General features: G+C 34.7%; 1 protein-coding gene across 2 annotated transcripts; it reads left to right on the top strand.

Moving 5' to 3' along the window:
* The first annotated feature begins 3599 nt into the window (after positions 1-3599).
* LOC106663390 lies at positions 3600-17955 on the top strand. 2 transcript variants are annotated; one of them, XM_014388211.2, is made up of 5 exons: positions 3600-3701; positions 4069-4294; positions 7553-7645; positions 12906-13100; positions 17080-17955. In XM_014388211.2, the coding sequence occupies exons 2-5, from the start codon at positions 4070-4072 to the stop codon at positions 17485-17487; spliced, it is 921 nt and encodes a 306-aa protein (XP_014243697.1). In that variant the 5' UTR covers positions 3600-3701; position 4069; the 3' UTR covers positions 17488-17955. The 2 variants fall into 2 exon arrangements, with proteins under 2 accessions (XP_014243697.1, XP_014243696.1); XM_014388210.2 differs by having other exon boundaries at positions 7550-7645.
* Positions 17956-21327: the final 3372 nt, after the last annotated feature.

Below are 21327 nucleotides of genomic sequence, written 5' to 3'. Positions count from 1 at the left end.
CGATGAATGGTGTTGGCAACGTAGTAGACAGTATTGACTGTGATTTTAAGGAGTTTGTATTGGAAGGACTGTATTCTTAAGGTATTTTGTTGGTTCTGCAATTACCCCATGGCTGGACGTTGACTATGTCGTAGGCAAAGGAAGCAAGGATATTGAAGGCTGTAGGCGGTATATCTGACATATAATGGAAAAACCGTATTGATCCGAGTACACTACCCTGTGAGACTCCCTCTATCAGTAAGCAGTACTCAGAGTAGTCCGATCCTTGACGAACTCAAAAGAAACTTCCGCTAAGTAAATGCGAAGGTATAAAGTATTTGGAAGGAGACATTTTAGTTTTTAAAGTAGACCCCTCTTATCACACACGGGCGAACGCCGTTCTAAAACATGAGGTAACTGCTAAATTGGAATGAGTGAGTGAGACAGAAAATGAGAGTGAGAGAGAGAGAGAGTTAGATGGAGTGAGAGAAAGTAAGTGAGTGAGAGAGAAAAAGTGTGTGAACGAATGAGTGACTGTGTGAGAGGGAGAGTGAGAGAGAAAGAAAGAGTGAACGAGTGAGAAAGAGAAAGCGTGAGTAAGACTGGGTGAGTGAGGGGGGGGAATTGAGTGAATTTGAGGCTGAGAGAAAACGTGAGTGAGTGAATGACTTAGTGAGAGAGTTAGAGAGAAAAAGAGATTGAGTGAGTGAGTGAATGAAAGAGTGAAAGAGTGAGCGAGTGAGAGAGACATGAATTGGAGATCATTTATTTTGCCCGATGGCTGGATACTGACTAGCCCAGCTATGTCGTAGTTGAAGGAACCAAGGAGAGAGGAGAATTTAGTCGGGATCTTTAGTAGACGGTAGAAATATAAGTACATTAAATTCTTCTACATTTGCATATTAAATTACATATGAAAATAAAGAAGTTTTCTTCTAATTTGACAATTTATTAAAAATATGAAATTGATTCATATCTAAAATACAACATAAACAATAATTACAGCTAAAATTGTAAGTTTAAAATTACACATAAAAACAAATTATTCATTTTTAAATATAAAATATTTATTTTATAGACTGAAAATTTGAGATTTTAAGAAAATTTCTAATTAATAGATGATTCATTTGTTTTAATATTTAATTTTATATCACTTTATAAGTGCTTTATTTTAAATTTCTAAATAAAATAAGAATGCTTTAGTTTCATACTAAATTGTATATCATTTTCAATTTTAATTGTAATTAATTGTATGTTCTTTTAAGAGCCCAATTAATTTTTATTATAAAAAATTCATTTTAATTTACATTTCATATTACCTTGATTTGCTGTTAAATGACCGTAAATTTGAAATAAAAAAGTTTGTTTGAAATTAAAAACTGTTATTTTGATGTAATTGCTTATCACTGTATGTACATGCATAAACATTTCCCCCATAAATTTAACACATTTCTTGACCACAAGGTAATGTAGGAAATAATTTGTAATTTTAATTATAATAAATTTTCTCATGGATTTTAAGTGTCAAATTACTTTATATTGCAATTCTTTTTTCAAGTGACGGAGTATTATTTTACTTGCTTATAAGTTTGTTTTTTTAACAGTTAAAAAAAGGTTTAATGGAAATTTAATAAATATTAAGAGAAAAAGGGTTACTTTGCATTGAACAAGTATTAATTTAAGGTTAAAATGGACTAATTCGAGATTAAGAACGGCACCCCTAAGAAAATATTGTAGTCCTTCCAATCCAAAATCCTCAAAAGCACGGTCAACAATTTCTAGTACGTTTGCAACACATCACAATGACCTTGTTATGCAGTCAAAAAATTAATCCACAATTAATTTTCCAGATTTCATAAAAATACTTTCCTCACACACCAAGTCAAAAGCCTGATCTATGTCCAGCATAACCCACCTCTACAACCACTTCAAAACTGCCTACTCGTATCTAATCTACACCTTAGTTTTTAATAATTCAAACAGTTAATACCGAGTTAAAAAGTCATAATTTCATGTTAAAAACGGTTAAAACTAAATAGGGTTATTTTGCTTTAAAAAAAGTTAAAAAAGATGAAATTGAAACTAAAAAACGGTTAATTTAATGCGAAAATGTTAATTTAAAGTTAAAAAGAATTAAATTGTTGCAAAAAAGTGTTAATTTGAAATTAAAATAGTTAATTTAAATTATTTTAAATAGTTTAGATATGTCTTTGATTAAGAGCCGAAAAATTATTTAAAATAAAAAAATCTCAAATTAAAACGCTTTTCAAGCTTTAAAGATTAAAAAACGGCTTAATTTGATGAAAAGAAGATTAATTTGGATATAAAAACAGTTAAATTGGTGCAAAAAAATGCTAAATCGAATGTTAAACGTGTTAATTGGAATTATAAATGATTTATTTTCATATGTCTTTTCTATAAGAGCCCAATTATTTGAAATTACAATAATCTTAAATTTAAAAGTTTTTAATGTTAAAAAGAGAAGGCTAATTTGTAATTATAAAAGGTTAATTTGAAATTAAAAAGGGTCAATTTGATTGGTCAATTACAAAAAGGTTGAACCTAGAACAGCTTGATTTGATGTGAAAAAAAGATTCATTTGAAGTTAAAAAAAGTTAAATTGGTGCAAAAAAAATTTTACTTTGCATTTTAAACGTGTTAATTCGAATCATAGAGGATTTTCATATGTCTTTTCTGTAAGAGCCAAATTATTTGAAATTAAATTGATCTTAAATTAAAAAGGTTTTACTGTTAGAAAGAGAAGGCTAATTTGTAATTATAAAAGGTTAATTTGAAATTAAAAAGGGTCAATTTGAAGTTACAAAACGGTTGAATCTAAAACAGCCTGATTTGATCCGAAAAAAAGATTCATTTGAAGTTAAAAATAGTTAAATTGGTGCAAAAAAAATGTTACTTTGAATTTTAAACGTATTAATTCGAATCATAAAGGATTTTCATATGTCTTTTCTATAAGAGCACAATTATTTGTAATTAAATTGATCTTAAATTAAAAAGGTTTTAATGTTCGAAAGAGAAGGCTAATTTGTAATTATAAAAGGTTAATTTGAAATTAAAAAGGGTCAATTTGAAGTTGCAAAACGGTTGAATCTAAAACAGCTTGATTTGATCCGAAAAAAAAAAATTCATTTGAAGTTAAATTGGTGCAAGTTTTCTTGTGTTAACATGTAATTAAAACGTGTTAATTTGACGTTTGAAAATGTTAATTTGAACTTAATAAGGCTTAAGTTGACGGGAAATAGCTATATTTATAATTAAGAATGTAATGCGTCGAAACAAAAGTAAGTCTTGGGCTTTATGTCGATAAAATTAAGGGCTAATATCTTTTCTTGGGATTAGTTACGTCCATACAAATCGAACAGGCCAGATAGATAAATAAAAGTGTTTCCTGGTTTTTCTCGTCTTGCCAAGTGACACATATCGGACCTGGGGTTATGTAAAATATGCATTCTCGATCGTAGATGCAAATCGAATTTCCGACGGAAAACAAGGTGACATAACTCGAGTGAAACGGACTGTGATCACCCGGAGCCAGAGCAAACACCTCCATGTGTACATTTGGTTAAAGGGCTGGTGGGGCTGGATCCCCACCAAAAGGCAACTTTCTGAATTGATTGAGGTTAAGATGGCGGATATATAAAGCGAGCAGAGGTAACTTGCCAGGAGAGTATCTGGATAGTGCTGTGAAAGTGAAGGAAGAAAAGGTACAGAATCGTCCATAAGCCGACCCGCGTGACCAACGAGAAGTTTCCTCTAAGCTTAATTTCGCCGGTTTTCACACTATTGAATAAATACACTGCATATAAATTATATATATAAATATATAATATATTATAAATTATTATATATTTATATATAAAAGTGTATAAATTAAGTTGATTTTGAATTTTGATTCAACTCTAGCGAGTTTTGTGTCATTCCATAGGTTCCCTTCTTAAATAGAGGATTTTTTTAAATAATTTAAAGAATAATTTTAAGGAAGGAGCCGAGTTGATTGAATTTTTTACGTGTCTTTTCCAAACAAAAAACAAAAAAAAACGAAAATAGTTGACCTGAGGTTTTATGTTCCAGGATGAGGGTGACACTATTGCTATGTTTGATCGGGTTTTGTTGCGGGGCGGGGGTTGTCAATGGGCAAGTCCCGTTCGGGGGAGGAAGGCAAGTTGTTCAGAGGTACCAAGGAGGTCCACAAGTACCACAAGGGTTCAGGCCCTCCCCCCTCGACGACGACAGCCGCGAAGAGATCGACAGGAACACTGTACAGCCCACACACTCGCCCTACGTACAAAGGCCTCAGGTGAGATTTTTTTTCTAAAATACTGATTTTTTTTCATGTTCAAACCCTTTCGGACGTTTTGCCTGACCCACTGTAAAATTTAATTTAGGTATAGTGGGGAAACAATAGCAATGAAGTTAAACATTACAAGAGCAAACTTCAAAAACATTTTTTTTTCATTTAATTAACAATCAAACTTCACAAATTTTTATTTTTAAGAATTAGGATTAATTTAATAATTTATAATTGATTATTTATCCGAATCGACTCAATTTGCCAAAGTAATCATCACAAAGATACAAAATGTATCCGCGATTGTTTATACTTTGGAAAAAGTACCCATTGTATGAAATTCAAAAGCATAAAAATAATGAAATTGACAATTTTTTAAATAATATTTCATATTATATTCATTTCATCACTATTTGAATTCAATAAAAAATAATATTGCAGTTTGTTCAATGCAATTTTGTTTTTATTGTTATTAAACTGTATTCACCCCCTTCGAAACATAAAATATTAATTATTAATATACAATTTAATTTGTTAAAAGTTTTATTAAGATAGTAAACATAAATTATATTATTTTCGGAGTATAGAGATTTCTATGGAAAATGCTATGGGATTTTCTAAGGCCGCAAAATACACTGCTATTACGCTCATACATACATTCACATTATTTACACAGTCTACACGAAAGAATGGGCATCCAGACTGAACAGAAAACTTAAGTTGCGAATAAAAAAAATTATTTAAAAATCGGATTAAAATTTTACAGGCTGTGTATATTTTTTGTCCTTCCTCCACAATCTTAAAATTACCGCTTTTTATTTCAATTTAACTTTTTTACTTCAAATAAACATAGTTTTACTTAGAATTAACTTTTTAAATTTAAAATTAACCGTTTCTAATTGCAAATTATTATTTTTTTATTGCAAATAACCCTTTTTACCTTCAATTGAACCCTTTTACAAACACCAAATTAACTTTTTAACAAAAAATTATTACAACTAATCCTTTTTAATTTCAATTTAACCCATGTTAACTTTAAATTAATCATTTTGAAAAAATTAACCCTTTTAAGGTAGTAAAGAAACGTAAGAGATATTTGACTTTTTAATATGAAATAACTGGGGGCTGAGAAAATATAAACTTTATGAAAATAAATTATTCTTTTTTTTTCATAATGGTTAAAAAATGTCGTTACGTTACTGAAAATGAATAAGAATTTATTTTTATATTTAATTTTATATAATTCTTAATTTCAATTGTAGTTAATTTTTGTACGGTCGTCTAATGCCCAATTATATATTTTTTCTGACAAATTAACTCCTTTTAATATAAACAACTCTTTTTCAGACCAAATTAACTATTTTTAACATTTTAACCAGTACAATTAGTTAAGGCTTTTAGTTGAGATAAAAAGTCAATGGCACGAGCGGGATTCGAACCCACGATCTTCGGCTAGATACGCCGCTGTTCTACCACTTGAGCTATCATGACTTCGATCTACTCGGACACCAACTTCCCATTTCAACCTACAACCGTTCGAATTTTCCCTCTATTTTGCCATTTTTCCACTAGTACTTTAAACTAGTATATTTTTTTTACGTATAAAACTATTTGCATTTGAAAACCCATATAAAAATTAACTACAATTAAAATTTAAAATTATGTAAAATTAAATATAAAATAATCAATTCTTCTTTTATATAATGGTTAAAAAATGTCGTAACTTTACTGAAATATATAAATATATTTCAAATTAGCATAACAAACATTTCTTTTTACACAAATTATAAATGATGGGGTGAGTGTGGAGTTCAATCCTTTTTAAAAAGATGGTTCCTACTCTACTTTACTCCTACCTCTACTTCCTACTCTACTACTTTTTATATTTAATTTTATGTTTTTATAATATGAATTTCAATTATTTTCGTATGTTCTTCTACGAACCTTATTATTTTCTATCCAATTTTTTTTATTGTACGTGCTTAGATTTTATTCCCTTTCCTAACTTTTTTTGGTTTTAAAGAACGCGTTAGTATGAAATTGAAAGAGTAATTTTAAGTTAACAATATTTTATTTCTACTTATATAGGTATAATTTGAAATTAAAAAGGGCTAATTTGAAGTTAAAAACGGTAAATTTAAAATTATAAAGGGATAATTTGATGCGAGAAACGTTACATAAAAATTATATTAAAGATCAAAAACTCCGAACATAGAGTAAAAATGAAATAATTAGAAGGGCTTTAAGTTCATATAGCCTGAGGCTTGGGAATTCAAGTAATTACGATAAATGTCCAACTGCAAATAATGAAGTAGCCAAAGTAATATAGCACATTAATGGATTGTATCCAATAATTCATTAACTTGTCATATGTAATTAAACAAAATAAATAAATTATCAATCGATTTATAATTCGACGAGAGAACTGCAACCTTTGCAAACTTGGCCAATTTCAGTTGCATTCAATATATCGTATTTCTATAATAAAATTTAATACATTTCTTAATAATTATTACATTTAAAAAATAGGAATAAATCATAGTATACACAACGATTTACAGGTCTTTGTCATTAAGGATTCTCCACTTTCGGGGGCAAAACTGGAGTTTTGTAGAAACTTATCCTTTTTTCCTTCTCGTGTCACAGTATATTATGCCAAGACAGTAAAAGGGATAAGAAAAAGCATTATAGCAAAAATTGACTTTGTACCAAAAGGTTAAAAGTTGTATTTTCGGACTTATAACAGTTGATGATCAATACCTGATGATGGAGGACTTACATTTTAAGTACTATTTCATAACTTTCCCCAATAACATTTTAAAAAATAAATAAATAAGTACAGGTTAATTAAAAACACGAAGCCAATTTTAAAATTTTTTATTCACTTTTACACAACTTTCTCCTTCTGCTCAAGGTGCACCTTCCTTGCATTCGGCCGTGATAAGTGATTCTGTCAGGAGTAAAAAAAGGAAATTTATACAAATAATATAGACTTGCTGAAAGCTTATTCGTTCTAAAGCTTTTCCCCCTCAATAGGAAATATAAAGCGGAAAACCGCGTTCAACGTAATGAAATAGTTGTGAAATCGTAATCGGCGGAGAATGTAAGGTGGATCCGCTGCCAAACGGTTTATAGGAAGGATCGGGATTATGAAAAACCAGTTTCCATCCAGTGTTAACGTAACAGCCTGACCGGCTCGCTCTAAAGCCTGTCAGCTTTTCAGTTTCACAATTGAACTTTTATTGTCATTGTGCAACTTTTCAGCAGGTGCAGTACAGGCCTCAGGAGAACGTGCCGCGCGGCCGGCCCCAGGAGTATGGCCTCCAAGGAAAGTGGCCTCCAGGAAAAAAGAACCTCAAGGTGAGTTAATCCATTTATAATCCACGTATTATCAATTAGTTTAAGTTTTGGACGGTGAACTAGTGTTATCAGATGATATGGCCAGCGAGGATTCTTTTTTTGAGCGAAGCTTTTATCACTCTCTGAGGAGAGGTCAGGCCACTGTCTCTTCGGACGACGAGTTGTCGTTGATTCTGCTGAAATAGGATGGTTTGGTTCAACCCCATGGTCCTATTGGTCATATTGGTTTCACTGCTGAGTTGTCTAATAGCCTTTAATTCATGTTCGTGTGAGGTCAGTCGCTTGTTTAGATACATCCCAAGGAACTGTATTCAGATATGTATAGATACCTTTTTGTAGAAAGGTTGGTGAGAATTGTAGGGTGTTGTCAGTGATTGTCAACAGCTAGGTCATTTCAACTCCTAACTAATTTAATCGCTTAAATCTGTACACACTCAAACTCTCATTCATTTGTGAACACATTCACGCAAGTAGATTGGAGGAATAGTTTATATTCTTCTACCAACTTTAAACTTGCCGAATAACTGATCTAATAGAGGGCGATGGGGTACTAAATATAACCATATCATTCACGTTAATAAATACATTTACTCAAAGAGAACACAAAACGAGTACTTCTTGCGTAATAAAACAGCACCGTTAAGTCATAAAGGTAGCTAACCTTGTGGGAATCGTACTGTGGTAGATGGATGGTTATTCTACGATCTTTTTTATGTGTATTATCATATGAAACACTGCTGAAGAGGTCTTGGGTTTGCAGGTTATGGCAATATTATCCAAACAGGTGTTACGGTTAGTTTAAGAAAGTCTACGGTGTATAGTATGGGTCTTAAGATACATTCTTGTGGTACACCTGCAGAGAGCCATTTATTGAAAGTATCTTCCGATTAGGGTTTTGGAATCTGATAGATAAACGCATTCTTAAGTTTCGAGTTTTTATCCGAATTTGTTTATTTAGTGCGTCATTCCTTCAGCGTCAGCGCGTATAGTGAATATATATAAATCATACATGAACCCATTTTCAATTTCACTTTCGATTATATCGGTTTAGCTTTTAGTGTGCTTAAATTGATGTGGATCGATCACTTCTGGACAAGACGTAACCCGTTCAGCTGAAGCCGGTTGCATAACGGCCCCCTGAGGTGCATCAAACCCGGTCCGTTAAGTAATCCGGAAAGAAAAAATCAATTTGTTAAAATACCGGCGAGTTTGTTCACAAAATCGAAACTTCTCGCGAAAGGAAACTCGGCGAGGTGACTGACCCCGTACTTAAGACTCGTCAAGTCCCAAGGGCCAATCTCTCAATCGAACTTTTCATGACTTTTGATCATTTTCATAAAATGTAAACAGAAGGATTTTTTTAGGTCTAATTCTAGGTGTGAAGCTTCTTCCGCTTATGAAACTCGAAGCGGCTCTCGAAGTGTTTACCTACAACCAGATCTAAAACCCTAACGGAAATATACTTTCTAATTAATGAGCCCACTTTATTGGCTGAAGAAGTACCCCAAGGATGTACCTTACGACCCATATCATACACAGTATACTCTAGAGGCGCTAGACACAGTAAACTTCTTCTAAAACACCCTACCAAGACTGGCAAACTCACTGCTGCAGTTAGAGAGCGTCAAACTCAAAGGTGTGATAGGACTAGTAACCGGTCACTGGTATGTGAGAAAACTGCACAACATGGGCATTTTCAGTTATGATCCCATTTGGAGATGATGCAATTGGAGGAAGAAACAGCCACCCAAATTATCTTCAAATGCGAAGCAACCGCTCAATGGAGACTTAACCTTGGATAGAAAGAAAAGTACTTCTTAGGAGAAGGAACAAGTCAATTGCGCTGAATTAGAGAACAAGGAAGGATAAGCCAGAAGGCTGCAGTGCCTGGGGGGGGAACCCTTACTTCCTAGTATCTATCATCATTATCATAAAGAGTATACACCGCACTTTCCGAAACTATTCTTACCAGCTAATTGGATGACACCGACTCTTTGCTCATATAAAGAAACTGCAAGTCAAAAACTCTTTGAGCAGTGTTTCAAACGGTGGAAAAAGAAAATAAACCAAAAAAGCATCGAAGAATGTCCATCCTACCTTGTGGTACGCTCTCCCACCAGCTAACTTGAACTATACATGTACAAGCGACGTGGACCCACGCGATTCAAAAGTCAAAAACAACTTACAACTTTTCTGGACAAACGATCAATATCAACATTAGGAGATCAATTGAGCATGGTCATCAAACTTTGAGGTTAAAACAAACTAACCAACCGCCAACTGTCCAATCCATCCAAACTAACTAACAAAAGACCATATTATCCAATGTGTTCTTTCTTAAAGTAGCTCAAAATCTTGTACAAGAAGTTTCACAAATTATCCTCTGACACAACTCCGATGTCAGAAACCTTTCATCCGGATCCTTCTATTCCGGATAAACTTCTCCGACGATTGAAACGTTCCTTCCTATTAGTATTAGCTAGTACTAGTCAGTTGAACAGATTTCCCCCAGTGTTATTACCCGTCATTACCAACTGAATATCAAAATCAAACACACGCAGGTATAAATAAACAAATAAAAAATATATAAATTTGTCATCTCGTTGTTTTATAAATTATACATAACTACAATAATTTGTTTCTGGGTTTAAAGAAATAACTCACATATAAAAATATATTCGGTCACATTGATAATTGATTTCTTCGGAAATTTTATGGAGCACTTGGATTCCAGTTTTACTTTCTCTGCGGTGACGGGTGTGGAACATAATATTCGCCATTAAAAACAAAAAGAGCCCAGCGACTTTTGAAAAAAAAAGGTGCAGTTTCACTTTCACTTAGTTGATAGGAATAATCGATTACCGATAACTCACCCTGTTTGAAATCTGGCTGTAATAAACGCTCAGCCCACGGCTAATTCTTTAAAAACTGAACAGTATGAATCACACTTTCAACACTCTGGGGTTACAAAAGATAATTTAAAAATCCTATATGTGATTAGCCAAGGAGTTATTGTGATTTAAAAATCAGCATCCGAAACGTTGGTAGTAATAAAACAAGCCGGAATTTCCTAAAAATTTGTGAATTATAAGACAGTTATATTCTGAGCTGATAGCTTTGATTTGGACCGGCTTAGGGCTAACGGTTTAACTTTGCCTGCGGAATACTCAAGGTTGCCTACTATGTCCCACCCTATTCGCTCTGTTCATTATTACCACAAGAATTGTCAAGACAGAGGTAATATTATTTAACCCGTACTGCAACACTTTTTCCAATGCGACCTAGGTTTATTGTGGACTCCCTCTGATTAAGTCCATACCATGCGTGCCCTTCTTTGACTCGTCAGCCTGTTTCCTTTTATCTCAAGATCTCAAGGTAACCTTGTGTTTCCCTAAGTCCATTCCCAGACTATTTTGGAACTAAAACACATTTATTTTATAACAGTCGGATTGTCCGAAAATTCATATTCTTCTTGCTCAAATCTTTTGCACAGAGTCTTCGCACTGTCACAGTCCTCAGGATTGCAAGGACCTCAGCTTGGAAGATAGTTCGATCCAGTTTACAGGGGTTTTGCTACGGTTTTAATTCAACCCATTTACCCCTAAACCTACTCGCTGTTCCATCTTGATCTGTTAGTGTGCCACGCTAGATACATTCCCGAAATTTGGGGATTGCCTTTCTTCCAAAACGAACAACCACTTGGAATGGTCAGTCAAAGTTAAATTTCATTTTGTCAGTTATTGCCATTGCCATCTCATTTATTTTAATTATCTCCTGATTTTGTTTAATAGTTTTTCCTTAGATCTAAATTTGTTTCTTAGTAGGCTTACGTTACCATTGTAAGACAAGTATACATCGTCTTTGATAGGTTAATAACTCTGGTTTTTGTAGAATTTGCAGTTTGTGTTTGGCCTTCACTAAACCTCGATATGTGGCTACGGTCTGACCATTGTGGTGTAACCACGGCCTTAGGTTGTATGCTGCCTATATGACTCCTCCCTTTGAGCCATTGGTTAAGGGCTGTACCTAGTACGTGGTTTATTTGGTGAAGGTTCATTTTTAGAATGGTTTTAAGTTTAGTTTCCTTCTTCTTCTGAAAGGTGTAAGTGATGTTTTCTTAGGGTTGGCATTTAAAACCTTCTAGACTAACTTTCTGCAATCTTTAGGGCCTTTACTAAGTCTTCTGCGTAATCGATGTCCTAAGTTCTGTTATTAAGTCATTTAATATTAGCAGAAATAGAAGTAGTGATAGTACTCTTCCTTGGGGGCAACCTTCGGTAGGTGCTGTTTATATAATCCGCTGGGCAAGTTCAGCGGTTTTTATCCGAATTTTTATTTTGAATATCCAGTTCTTTGCACTGTCATGTACGAGGAGTTGTCTAAAGTCGTTGTCAACCAAAAGAATGTTGATTTGTCAAAATTCTATGGGGAAATTCGAAAACATGCCAGCTAAAAATTATGTATTGTGCCTTGTTGCCTTGCCAACCATGTTCCTTCATGGTTGGCCTCCGGAAACCAGAAGAGCAAATAAACATTTCTTCAGCAATACAATAAAAAATGAAGATTGTCAATCTTGCCAAGTCGAAAATCATGAATGCACTTGACAAACGATTCAGAGGAAATAGTAAAAGAGCAGAATCAGTTCTGAAGAAACGTTTGGCAGCGGAATCTTCCTTGAGCCTTGATGAATCAAGTAAGATCATGGCGGTCATCCGAGTAAAAGCCGCGCTGGAGATAACACTGTTGACTCTTGAGAAAGCCGAAGCTGGAAAAACATACCAAAATTGCTGCCTGGACATAGCGGATTTACTTTTGATTTGGTTAATATTTTCTGTCTTGGAGGAGTTTATTTTATTTTAATTTAATATTCCTCTTAGGTAGTTTCATGTTTGAGATTATTTTTATTTATTTAACTTTTTAAGAAGAATTCATATAATGTGCCCTTCAGACAGCTAAAGCCTGTAAAAAGTTATGTTCACTGTTTAACAAACTTTCTTTCTTTCTTCTTCTTCAAATTACATAAAGCTACACGTACGGCCACCGCCCCTATGATATTGTTTAGCGCTATAGAATAAAATACCTGACCAATAAACGCGAAATCATATAACAACCAAATGTAGTAAACAACATTATCTAACAACTGCTAATAATATGACGCAACAGTTTACGATTGATGTATAGCCGTTCACTATTAACTTGATATTAATTCAGCCTAAAAAATAGTCAGAAAAGTAAAAATAGTATTCGTCTCTTTTCACAGGAAGAGGAATTAGAAGAAGAGGAGAAAGAAGAGCCTGATAGGTTGACGATGCTTCTCCCTCAATCGAAATTCAACTGCCAAGGGAAGAACACGGGCTACTACGCCGACGAGGGCCTGCAGTGCGAAGTCTTCCACTATTGCCAAGACAACGCTAGGCATTCCTGGATCTGCCCGGAAGGATTCTTGTTTCACCAGGTACACAAAAATCTTATGATATATTTAATATTAAAACCGAAAAGAAAGTCAGCATTATTATAGACATATGCTTTTCGTCGTTTCCTTTGTGTATGTTCAATTTTGCCTTTTACCTTAATACTTTCAGTGTAAGATACTTTGTCTCAAACAAATTTTTATATAAAACATCTCCCCGGTTATGCCTTTATCGCAGGAAAATCCTTCTGCCAATTTCCTCAATGTGCACTTGACTACTTTACCTAAAGATCTGAGAACCACGTAGATCACAACCATAAGGAAATTTACCTCAACTACAATGATCCAGAAACCCAATAAACTACTGAAAAACGTATCCTTCTTTTTTCTCTTGATGAGAAAAATCGTTATCTCCTTCATTAAAGACTCCTCCAGCTGTTTTACTCGACATTGTGTAACCATTCGATATGATGCTGGGTAAGTTCAAAGGCATGTTTGCAATAACCTACATCTACTACATCTTCAAACTACATTGCTCTAAAATTCTTATTCTGGGAAACGTACGGTTCTTCCAAGTCAGTCATCCATCCATTCCGAGCTGGAGTCCTTCAGGTAGAATCCTTAATCCCATCTTTAACTTAACATATACTGCTCACATCCTGTCCTAGTATTACCTTGCCGACCTTGCTTCTGGATAACGAACAGTTCTTCGGTTCTTCCAACTCACCCACAACCAACTTGTCCTAGTTGATTATGAACAACGTTCTGTTTTACCCACCCATCCATTCATCCTTTCCAAACTGGAGTCTCCCAAGGACTACTTTAGCCTTAGTAAAGGTACTCCTTTACTCTTTACACTGCTGATATCCTGTCTTAATCCTCTTGCAGACCTTTCTTCTGAGCAAATGTACGGTTCTTCCCACTCAGCCACCTAGTATCCAGGAGTATCCTTTGTCCTATCTTTTATTCAAAGGATACTGCTTATATCCTTAATCGTTTCAATACTTCCCTGTTCATATATGACGATACAGCAATATCCACTCCCAACTACCTTTTACATCTTCTTTAAATCCTATCTTGTCGACTGTTGTTTCTGGGCAACGTTAGGTTCTTATACTCACTCACCAAACTTTTCCCGGCTAGACTCCCCCATGGAAGTATCTTTGGTCCTATTCTTCACTCAATATATTCTGACACCCTTAACCATCCTAATACCTCCCCTTCACATTTGTAGACGATACTGAAATCCTGTCCGCTCTAAAATTACCGCCCTTGAGCGACGCTCAAAAAAATTGGGGGATAAACAACGCAAATGCCACTTCGTCCCACTGCAGCGAGCAATCCTTTTCTCTATAACATACTACTCAAACCGGCATGGACATCCAAAACTACCAAATCCTATAGATTCCAATCCTTCCAGTCCAAAACCCTCCGCAGTATCGAAAACGTTCCTTCCTATCTATCCAATATTACTCTTCACCATGAACTTACCCTCCCCAAGCTCATAATATCCCGCTATAGTAAAATGGTACTCAATGGTCATCACCCTTTAGTAACCAAGCTTTCATCAGCATCAGCCCGCTATCTCATTCTAAGTGATAACGTTTTTGTATTTCTTGAAGTTACATGGGTAGAAGGTCGATAAAACTTATACTTCTGTAGATATAAAATACTTATGCAACATTCCTCGTTTCAATTGTTTAAAAAAGGCTTGAGTTAGTGGAGCGATTGATTAGGCCAAAAGCATGACCGACAGGCGTGAATCTCGAGCTCGGTTTGATCCGTAAATACTCTGCTTCATTCCGTAGCTTGATTGTTCTACCGAGACGTACGTTATGAGTCTTTATTGTGTTGCTTTAAACTGCCGATTCCTGTTTGCTCATAAACTATCAACCCCTTTCTTAAAAACACTGAAAACATGAAACGAAAAAGTAATATAATTAAAAGTTCTGTCGAACAGTTCATTTCATTGAACCATCCTTCTGAAGTTAAGACCTACTAGTAGAAAATCACCTGGACATGAATAAATTAACTCCATTATACATCGAAACCTTCCTCAGAATTGCATATTTAACCACCCAAGCCATACTTACTCACTTTTTTAAGTTTTCAGCCATTCCCAAAGGTCACATACCTCACAGCCACATATCCACATACATCAGCTTACTTGCAGTGATTTCCAAAATCTTCAAAATACCCATATAATCACATAGGATCATTTTTTTAACCAATAACTTCCGTCCTCCATAATTGCAGATCCAACAATTATCAAAATCGTTGATACCATTTTCATTCCTCTAGAGAAGAAAGAGTTTGTGTGTATTCTTGGTTGTAACCCATGCTTTTGAAATTGTCTTGCATCTAATCCTTTATAAACTTGAACGCTTCTAACCCATCCCTTATAACCTTATCCTTGTATCTTATTTAGCTGACTTCTGCTTTAGAGTCATTCCTTCTCATTTATTCAGCTTCGGTCCAAATCATACAATCCAGCAAAGTTTCAAAGTTGAAACCATTTCCTCTTTTCTGAAGACAAAAGGGTCTGGAACCCAGTCGTCTTTTATAAACTTACCTTACTCGTGAATCTTATTTAGCTTACATCTGCTTGAGAGCGAGGTGCGGCGAGTACTCAGGTATAGGATCAATCCTTGACGTCCCACAAGGGAGATCCTTGGCCCCCACCTTTTATACTGCTGACTTATACATCCCAATAGCCATCATACCACCTAATCTTCCTCAAAACAATATTTTTAACCAAAATAATGCTATCCCATGATGACTCACCCTCTATTATGAAAGCATTCAGTCTCATTCTTAAAGGTCACAAACCTCCCAACCACATATCCTACAAACCCATCAACCTTCATTCTGCGTTGGCAAAAGTACTCAAAAGACTCCTTCATATTCGAACCCATTTCATGTTCCAAAATTTTCATATAATTTCCATAATTTTCTCACTGAGTCAGCTTCCGTCCAAATCATAAAGTTTCAGCAAGAATGCAGAGTCGCATTTCCTCTTTTCTAAAGCATTGTCTAGCATCCATTCATCTTTAATAAACTTGAAAGTTTCTAACCACCCTTATTACGGATCACTCCTCGGCGTCCCACAAGGAAGCATTCTTGGTCCCGTACTTTATACCGTGTATACTGCTAACTTATATAAGTTATATATTATTTCAATCTACGCGGATCTTGCAACCTCCAACATGGATTTATCTACTGGTACAAAAAGTGGAGGACAGTCATGGCTTGCCATCCATTTACATCAACAACAGCTAAGGCTTTTTCTCGAAGCATTACTTACACAGCAGACTGAAATGGAATCCTCAAACATATCTGACCTTAGTACAACAACTCAACAGAAAACTTGGGCCACTATGAAGGCTTTGACCGACAAAACCCAACTAATTGAATACAAGACATTACTGCGTACAATTTGGACTATTTTCCAGCGCATCCAATCCTTCTAATTAAAAGCCCTCAGACAAATTGTCAATGATCCTTACTACGTACTAACCTAAGAAAGACCTCAAGATCCCTTTTACTGAAGAACTGAACTAATCTTTTAAAAGTTCCACTCCAACCTTTCGATCCAACCGATAGGCTACATGAAAAGACACCTATACTGCAGATGGAATCCCTACACAAGACTTAAGAGACAGCTTAACAGAAGACATCTAGAACTGTCAAAATTGAACTAACTTGCGACCCTCTGGATAAATGGCGTAAAACTGTGGTGTTCCGCCAAGCCATCCAATGACTCCTGAGGTCCTCAAATAGTCAAAGCTCCTTACTACATCACTAACCTCATGACCACAACCTTTCTTTTGTCAAACTGAATTCTTAAGTCCCATATCATGCTTCGGCCAATTCTTGTCCTACTTCTCAAACCTCATCTCTCGTTATCCCTCATAGCGATTCCCAGCAACTTGTTTCCCCTGCGATGTCATAGTGTCAATGTTTTATAGGTGTAATAAAACCTCAGGAGGAATATATATTTAATTGCATTATTTTCTGATTTTAGGTACATCTTATATGCATGCCGCCGAGCCACGACAACATCTGCACCCAGTCGTCGCAGTACCATTTCGTCAACGATTTCCTCTACAAACCGTTGAACGCTGAAGAAGCGTTGACCAAGCCGAACGTGACGATCCGCTACTCAGACAGATACTACCCGGAAAACTTCTACGAAGATGATCACGGCGCACCGCAGCATGTCGTCCAGGCGACCCCCAGGCCGCAGCAATTGCAGCCGAGGCCGCAGCAGCATTTCCAACAGGGCAGACCGCAACAGCCGCAGCTCAGACAACCGAACCAGGTCTTCCACTCGCCCGAAGAGGTCAACATCCCGCTCCAGCACAGGAGGCCAATCCCTCAAAGTCAACCCCACAGGAATTACCAACAGTCAAGCGAGGAGTACGAATACTGAGAGCGTTGAATTTTTTTAAATTTTTTACTTTTTTCTTTTTCTAACGCCGATTGAAAAACCGGAGCGCCCTTGGGAACGAATCCTGCTATTTATTATTATTATTATTTTAATTAGAGACAGCACAGTATTTATTTTCAATTTATGAGAAAAACATACGTTTATGTTTCCTCGTCTGTTTCATAAACATCCAGTTAGTTGTACAATGTTGCTTATTTTAGTGTATAGACCAATTTTTTAAACATAACAAGAAGTGAGACTGTATCGTGTATTACTAAAATATAAAAAAATGTACTTATATTTGGAGATAGCAATGGATGCGCCTGTACAAAGCAGGCTTTTGCTCACAACGAACTGAGTACCTTCTTATTGTAATCAAGTATATCGTTACATGTACTCTTTTTTATAACTGTTATTCCTCATGAAAATTGTTATGATTTGTTGAGAAAAAAATATATTGTTATCTCTATATCCGATTGTTTTTATTTTTATATTGCATGACCTAGACCAGGACGGGAGTTAAAACCAAAGAAAGAGTCACTCAAGGCTAAATTTAATCCTCACACGTATACTAAGAGCAAGAAATCCTACAAAACCATACTATAACCAAAGACTTCATCGCAGCATCCCTAGAGCTTATCGTTCTGCCCTGGATTCTTTTTAGATATCTTCTATCGCGACACTAGGGTTTAATGCTGAAACTCTTTTCTATCTGATCGTTTCTTCTATGTTACCTTGACCCTAACCTTTCTGGTGTACCTCAAGGGAGCATCCTAGGTCCTTTATTATTCAGCATATACACGTCAGACTTCCTGTGACTCTAACACACTCATTCTTACCTTACCTGACGATACAAGAATCCTCTCTGCAAACGTCCATCCTGTTCGAACATTTCAATCACTCCAAGCCCACCGCCTTACCATAGAACCATAGTTGGGTAAATGGAGAATACAAACAAATTAAAACATCCCGTTATTTATTTATAATTACACTGTTATAACCAATTAAGAGAGGTGGATTGTAATAAAATATATGTACATAGAGCAAAAATTAAATAAGCTATACAAATGAAAGTAACATAAATAAAAAATTGCAATTGCAAAGTTGCAACTAATTGCATAAAAATGTACGTTAATTGAAACTATATTCGCCAAATAAATCAATTAAACTATGGATTAACCATTTTTAATTTCTTATTTTCATATTAACCCCTTTAAACTTTAGAGTAATCTTTTTTTTTACTTTCAAATCAATCTTTTTAATCAACCCTTTTTAATCTCAAAGAATGTTTTTAATATTAAATTAACTTTTCCCAAATTCAAATCAACCCTTTAAGCTACAAAGTAAGTTATCTTCTTTTTTTAATTTAAGATAAAAACCTTTTTAATTTCATAGCAATATTTTTTTCATTTCAAATCATTCCTTTCTAACTTCAAGGAAATATTTTTAATTTTATATCAACTCATTTTAACTTCAATTTATCATGTTTGTAATTTCAAATCAACGCTGTTGGACCTTTCAACTGCAAAAATAAACCCTTTGGACTTCGAAGAAAACTTTTTAATTTCAAATCATCTCTTCTTAACATCAAAGTAACCTTTTTTAACTTCAAATCAACCCTTTAAGCTACAAAGTAAGTTATCTTCTTTTTTTAATTTAAGATAAAAACCTTTTTAATTTCATAGCAATATTCTTTTCATTTCAAATCGTCTATTTCTGACCTCAAAGTAATCTTTTTAATTTCATATCATCTCTATTCAACTACAAATTAACTTTTTTATAATTTCAAATCAACGCTTTATAACTTCTATTTAACCCTTTTAACTTCAAAAGTAAACCTATTTAACTTCGAAGTAACCTTTTTAATTTGAACTCAACCGTTTTTAACTTCAGTAATCTTTCTTTTTAATTACCAATCAACCCTTTAAATTGCAAAGTAATCTTTTTTAATTTCTAATCAAACTTTATTCATTTCAAATTTCAAAGTTCATCACCTTCACCTTACCATATTTTGTGAGGTGAAAATTTCTCGCACTCTTTCAATATTCTTTAGGGTTTTATCTGTATCAATGGGATTTGGAGGTCTGTGTTGTGGTATTGTTACTATGTTTTATAGTAAGGTTAAATATAAAGTAGGAAGCTTGGACAATGGTTCCAAAGGTTCCGGTGTGACTTTACTCTTTGGAAGTTGGAAGGTTCGGTTAAAACGCACAGTTAGATTTCGTACGGATTGGTTGTAATGTAATGATTTGTAGATGAGTTCGTTTTGCAGTTAATGTTTCAATCTGTACTCAAGTATTTTGATTAGGTTATATCAGTTCTTTAGAGTGGATAGGTGGAATTCCAAGTAAGGCATTGGACCAGAGTTATAGCAGTTTGGAGGACAGGTGATTCGTCCACCGATACTACGAATAGGATTTGAAGATCTGGGCAAATGATTGGATACGAAGTCGGATGCTGGGCAATGGTTTGTTGGCTGAAGCGACTGGATTCTTTGGAGGTTGGACGCTTATTCGAACCCCACAGTTCAATTCAGTCCAGAATTTCGTGGTTGTAGTCATGTGTAGATGAGCTTGTATTGCAGTTAAAGTTTCAACCTATGGTCAAACTTTGAGTCGAGTATAGGAGTACCAACTTCCAAGTACGTCACAAATAGGTGGTGACATTTATTGCTTGGAGAGGATTGAGTTGTAGCCGACTGGAGGACAGGTGATCCTTCGGAGGATGAACTTATTTCTTGGGATCTTGTTTTGTCGAATCTGACCATTATTTCAAAGAGGGAAGATTCTCCTGGAGGTTTCTGAAGGCCACTGGGGTCTGGTTTTGCTGACATTTCGGCTATCGTCGAATATTCGAGGAGTACTCTATCCCGGAGAAACTCTTATCAGTTTGTGGATTCCAAATAAATCTTTTGTCGATTTCAAGTCTCAAACATGGTATTGGTTGCTGGAAAAGGGCTTAGTTGCAGTAGATTGGAGGACAGATTATAGGAGTAATGGTGAAGGTTATTTCCTGGAATCTGGTTTTGTCGATCCTGACCATTTTTCCAAAGAGGAGAGATGTTCCTGGAGGTTCCCAGTTAAAAATTCCTAACTCCGCGGGTTTAATCCAAATTCAATGTCATTACAACCGTTGGAAAGCTGAATTTATCTTCTTTTTGATTTTGATTTGATGAGGTTTGGTTTTATTTCATTATAATTAATAAAACAAAACAAACACGTTTATTGTTGATGAACACAATAAAACAAAACCCAAACGTTTTTATTTATCTCAAGTAATTTTTTCCAGAAACCATTTAGATCAGTATAGTCAGTCATTACCATTTTTGTGATCGAAAAAAATCTTCGGCACTTGAAAGTCGAAAACTTTGAGAAAGAATATATTTTTTAACCAAAAAATTTGCATACAGGGGTTTTTGGGGTGCGAAAATCTAATATGTAGTTTTTTCTCGCTAAATACAAAAAATTGAACCTATTTTATAAGTCACTCGGACACCAAGTAATTATGCATTGTATTGCAGTAAAATAAAAAAAAAATTCTTCACAAGATGACACTGCCAAATAAAGTCAAAAGTAAATTTTAAATAAAATTCAAATTGTTTTAAATGTTAATTTGTAATCTGTTATCTCTGACCAGTGGATTTTTTTATATACATAACAGAAATGCAAAAACTTGAATCCCCCAATTGCAGAATCAGCAATACTGGTTATTTTGTGTTTATTGATTTTTTGTTGATGTTAACAATCATATAACTTAGGAATGTGTGTATAACATTTCACCCGGTTCTGTAACTTGAATCCTTCTTTGGCAGAATCCTGTAACAGCCGGTTTCAATTGCGCAAT

The sequence above is a fragment of the Cimex lectularius genome, unplaced genomic scaffold, assembly GCF_000648675.2.
Source record: "Cimex lectularius strain Harlan isolate CLEC.00 unplaced genomic scaffold, Clec_2.1 scaffold195, whole genome shotgun sequence".
Classification (NCBI taxonomy): domain Eukaryota; kingdom Metazoa; phylum Arthropoda; class Insecta; order Hemiptera; family Cimicidae; genus Cimex; species Cimex lectularius.
The sequence above is the reverse complement of the archived record's forward strand: the minus strand, read 5'-3'. Positions and strand labels throughout refer to the sequence as shown.

What these genes read in the sequence shown, in the direction of transcription:
- LOC106663390 (XM_014388210.2), top strand. Translation starts at nt 4,070, where the DNA reads ATGAGGGTGACACTATTGCTATGTTTGATCGGGTTTTGTTGCGGGGCG. An exon ending in CCTACGTACAAAGGCCTCAG is followed by an intron (nt 4,295 to 7,549) that starts GTGAGATTTTTT and finishes GCAACTTTTCAG; the next exon opens with CAGGTGCAGTACAGGCCTCA. An exon ending in AAGGATTCTTGTTTCACCAG is followed by an intron (nt 13,101 to 17,079) that starts GTACACAAAAAT and finishes TTCTGATTTTAG; the next exon opens with GTACATCTTATATGCATGCC.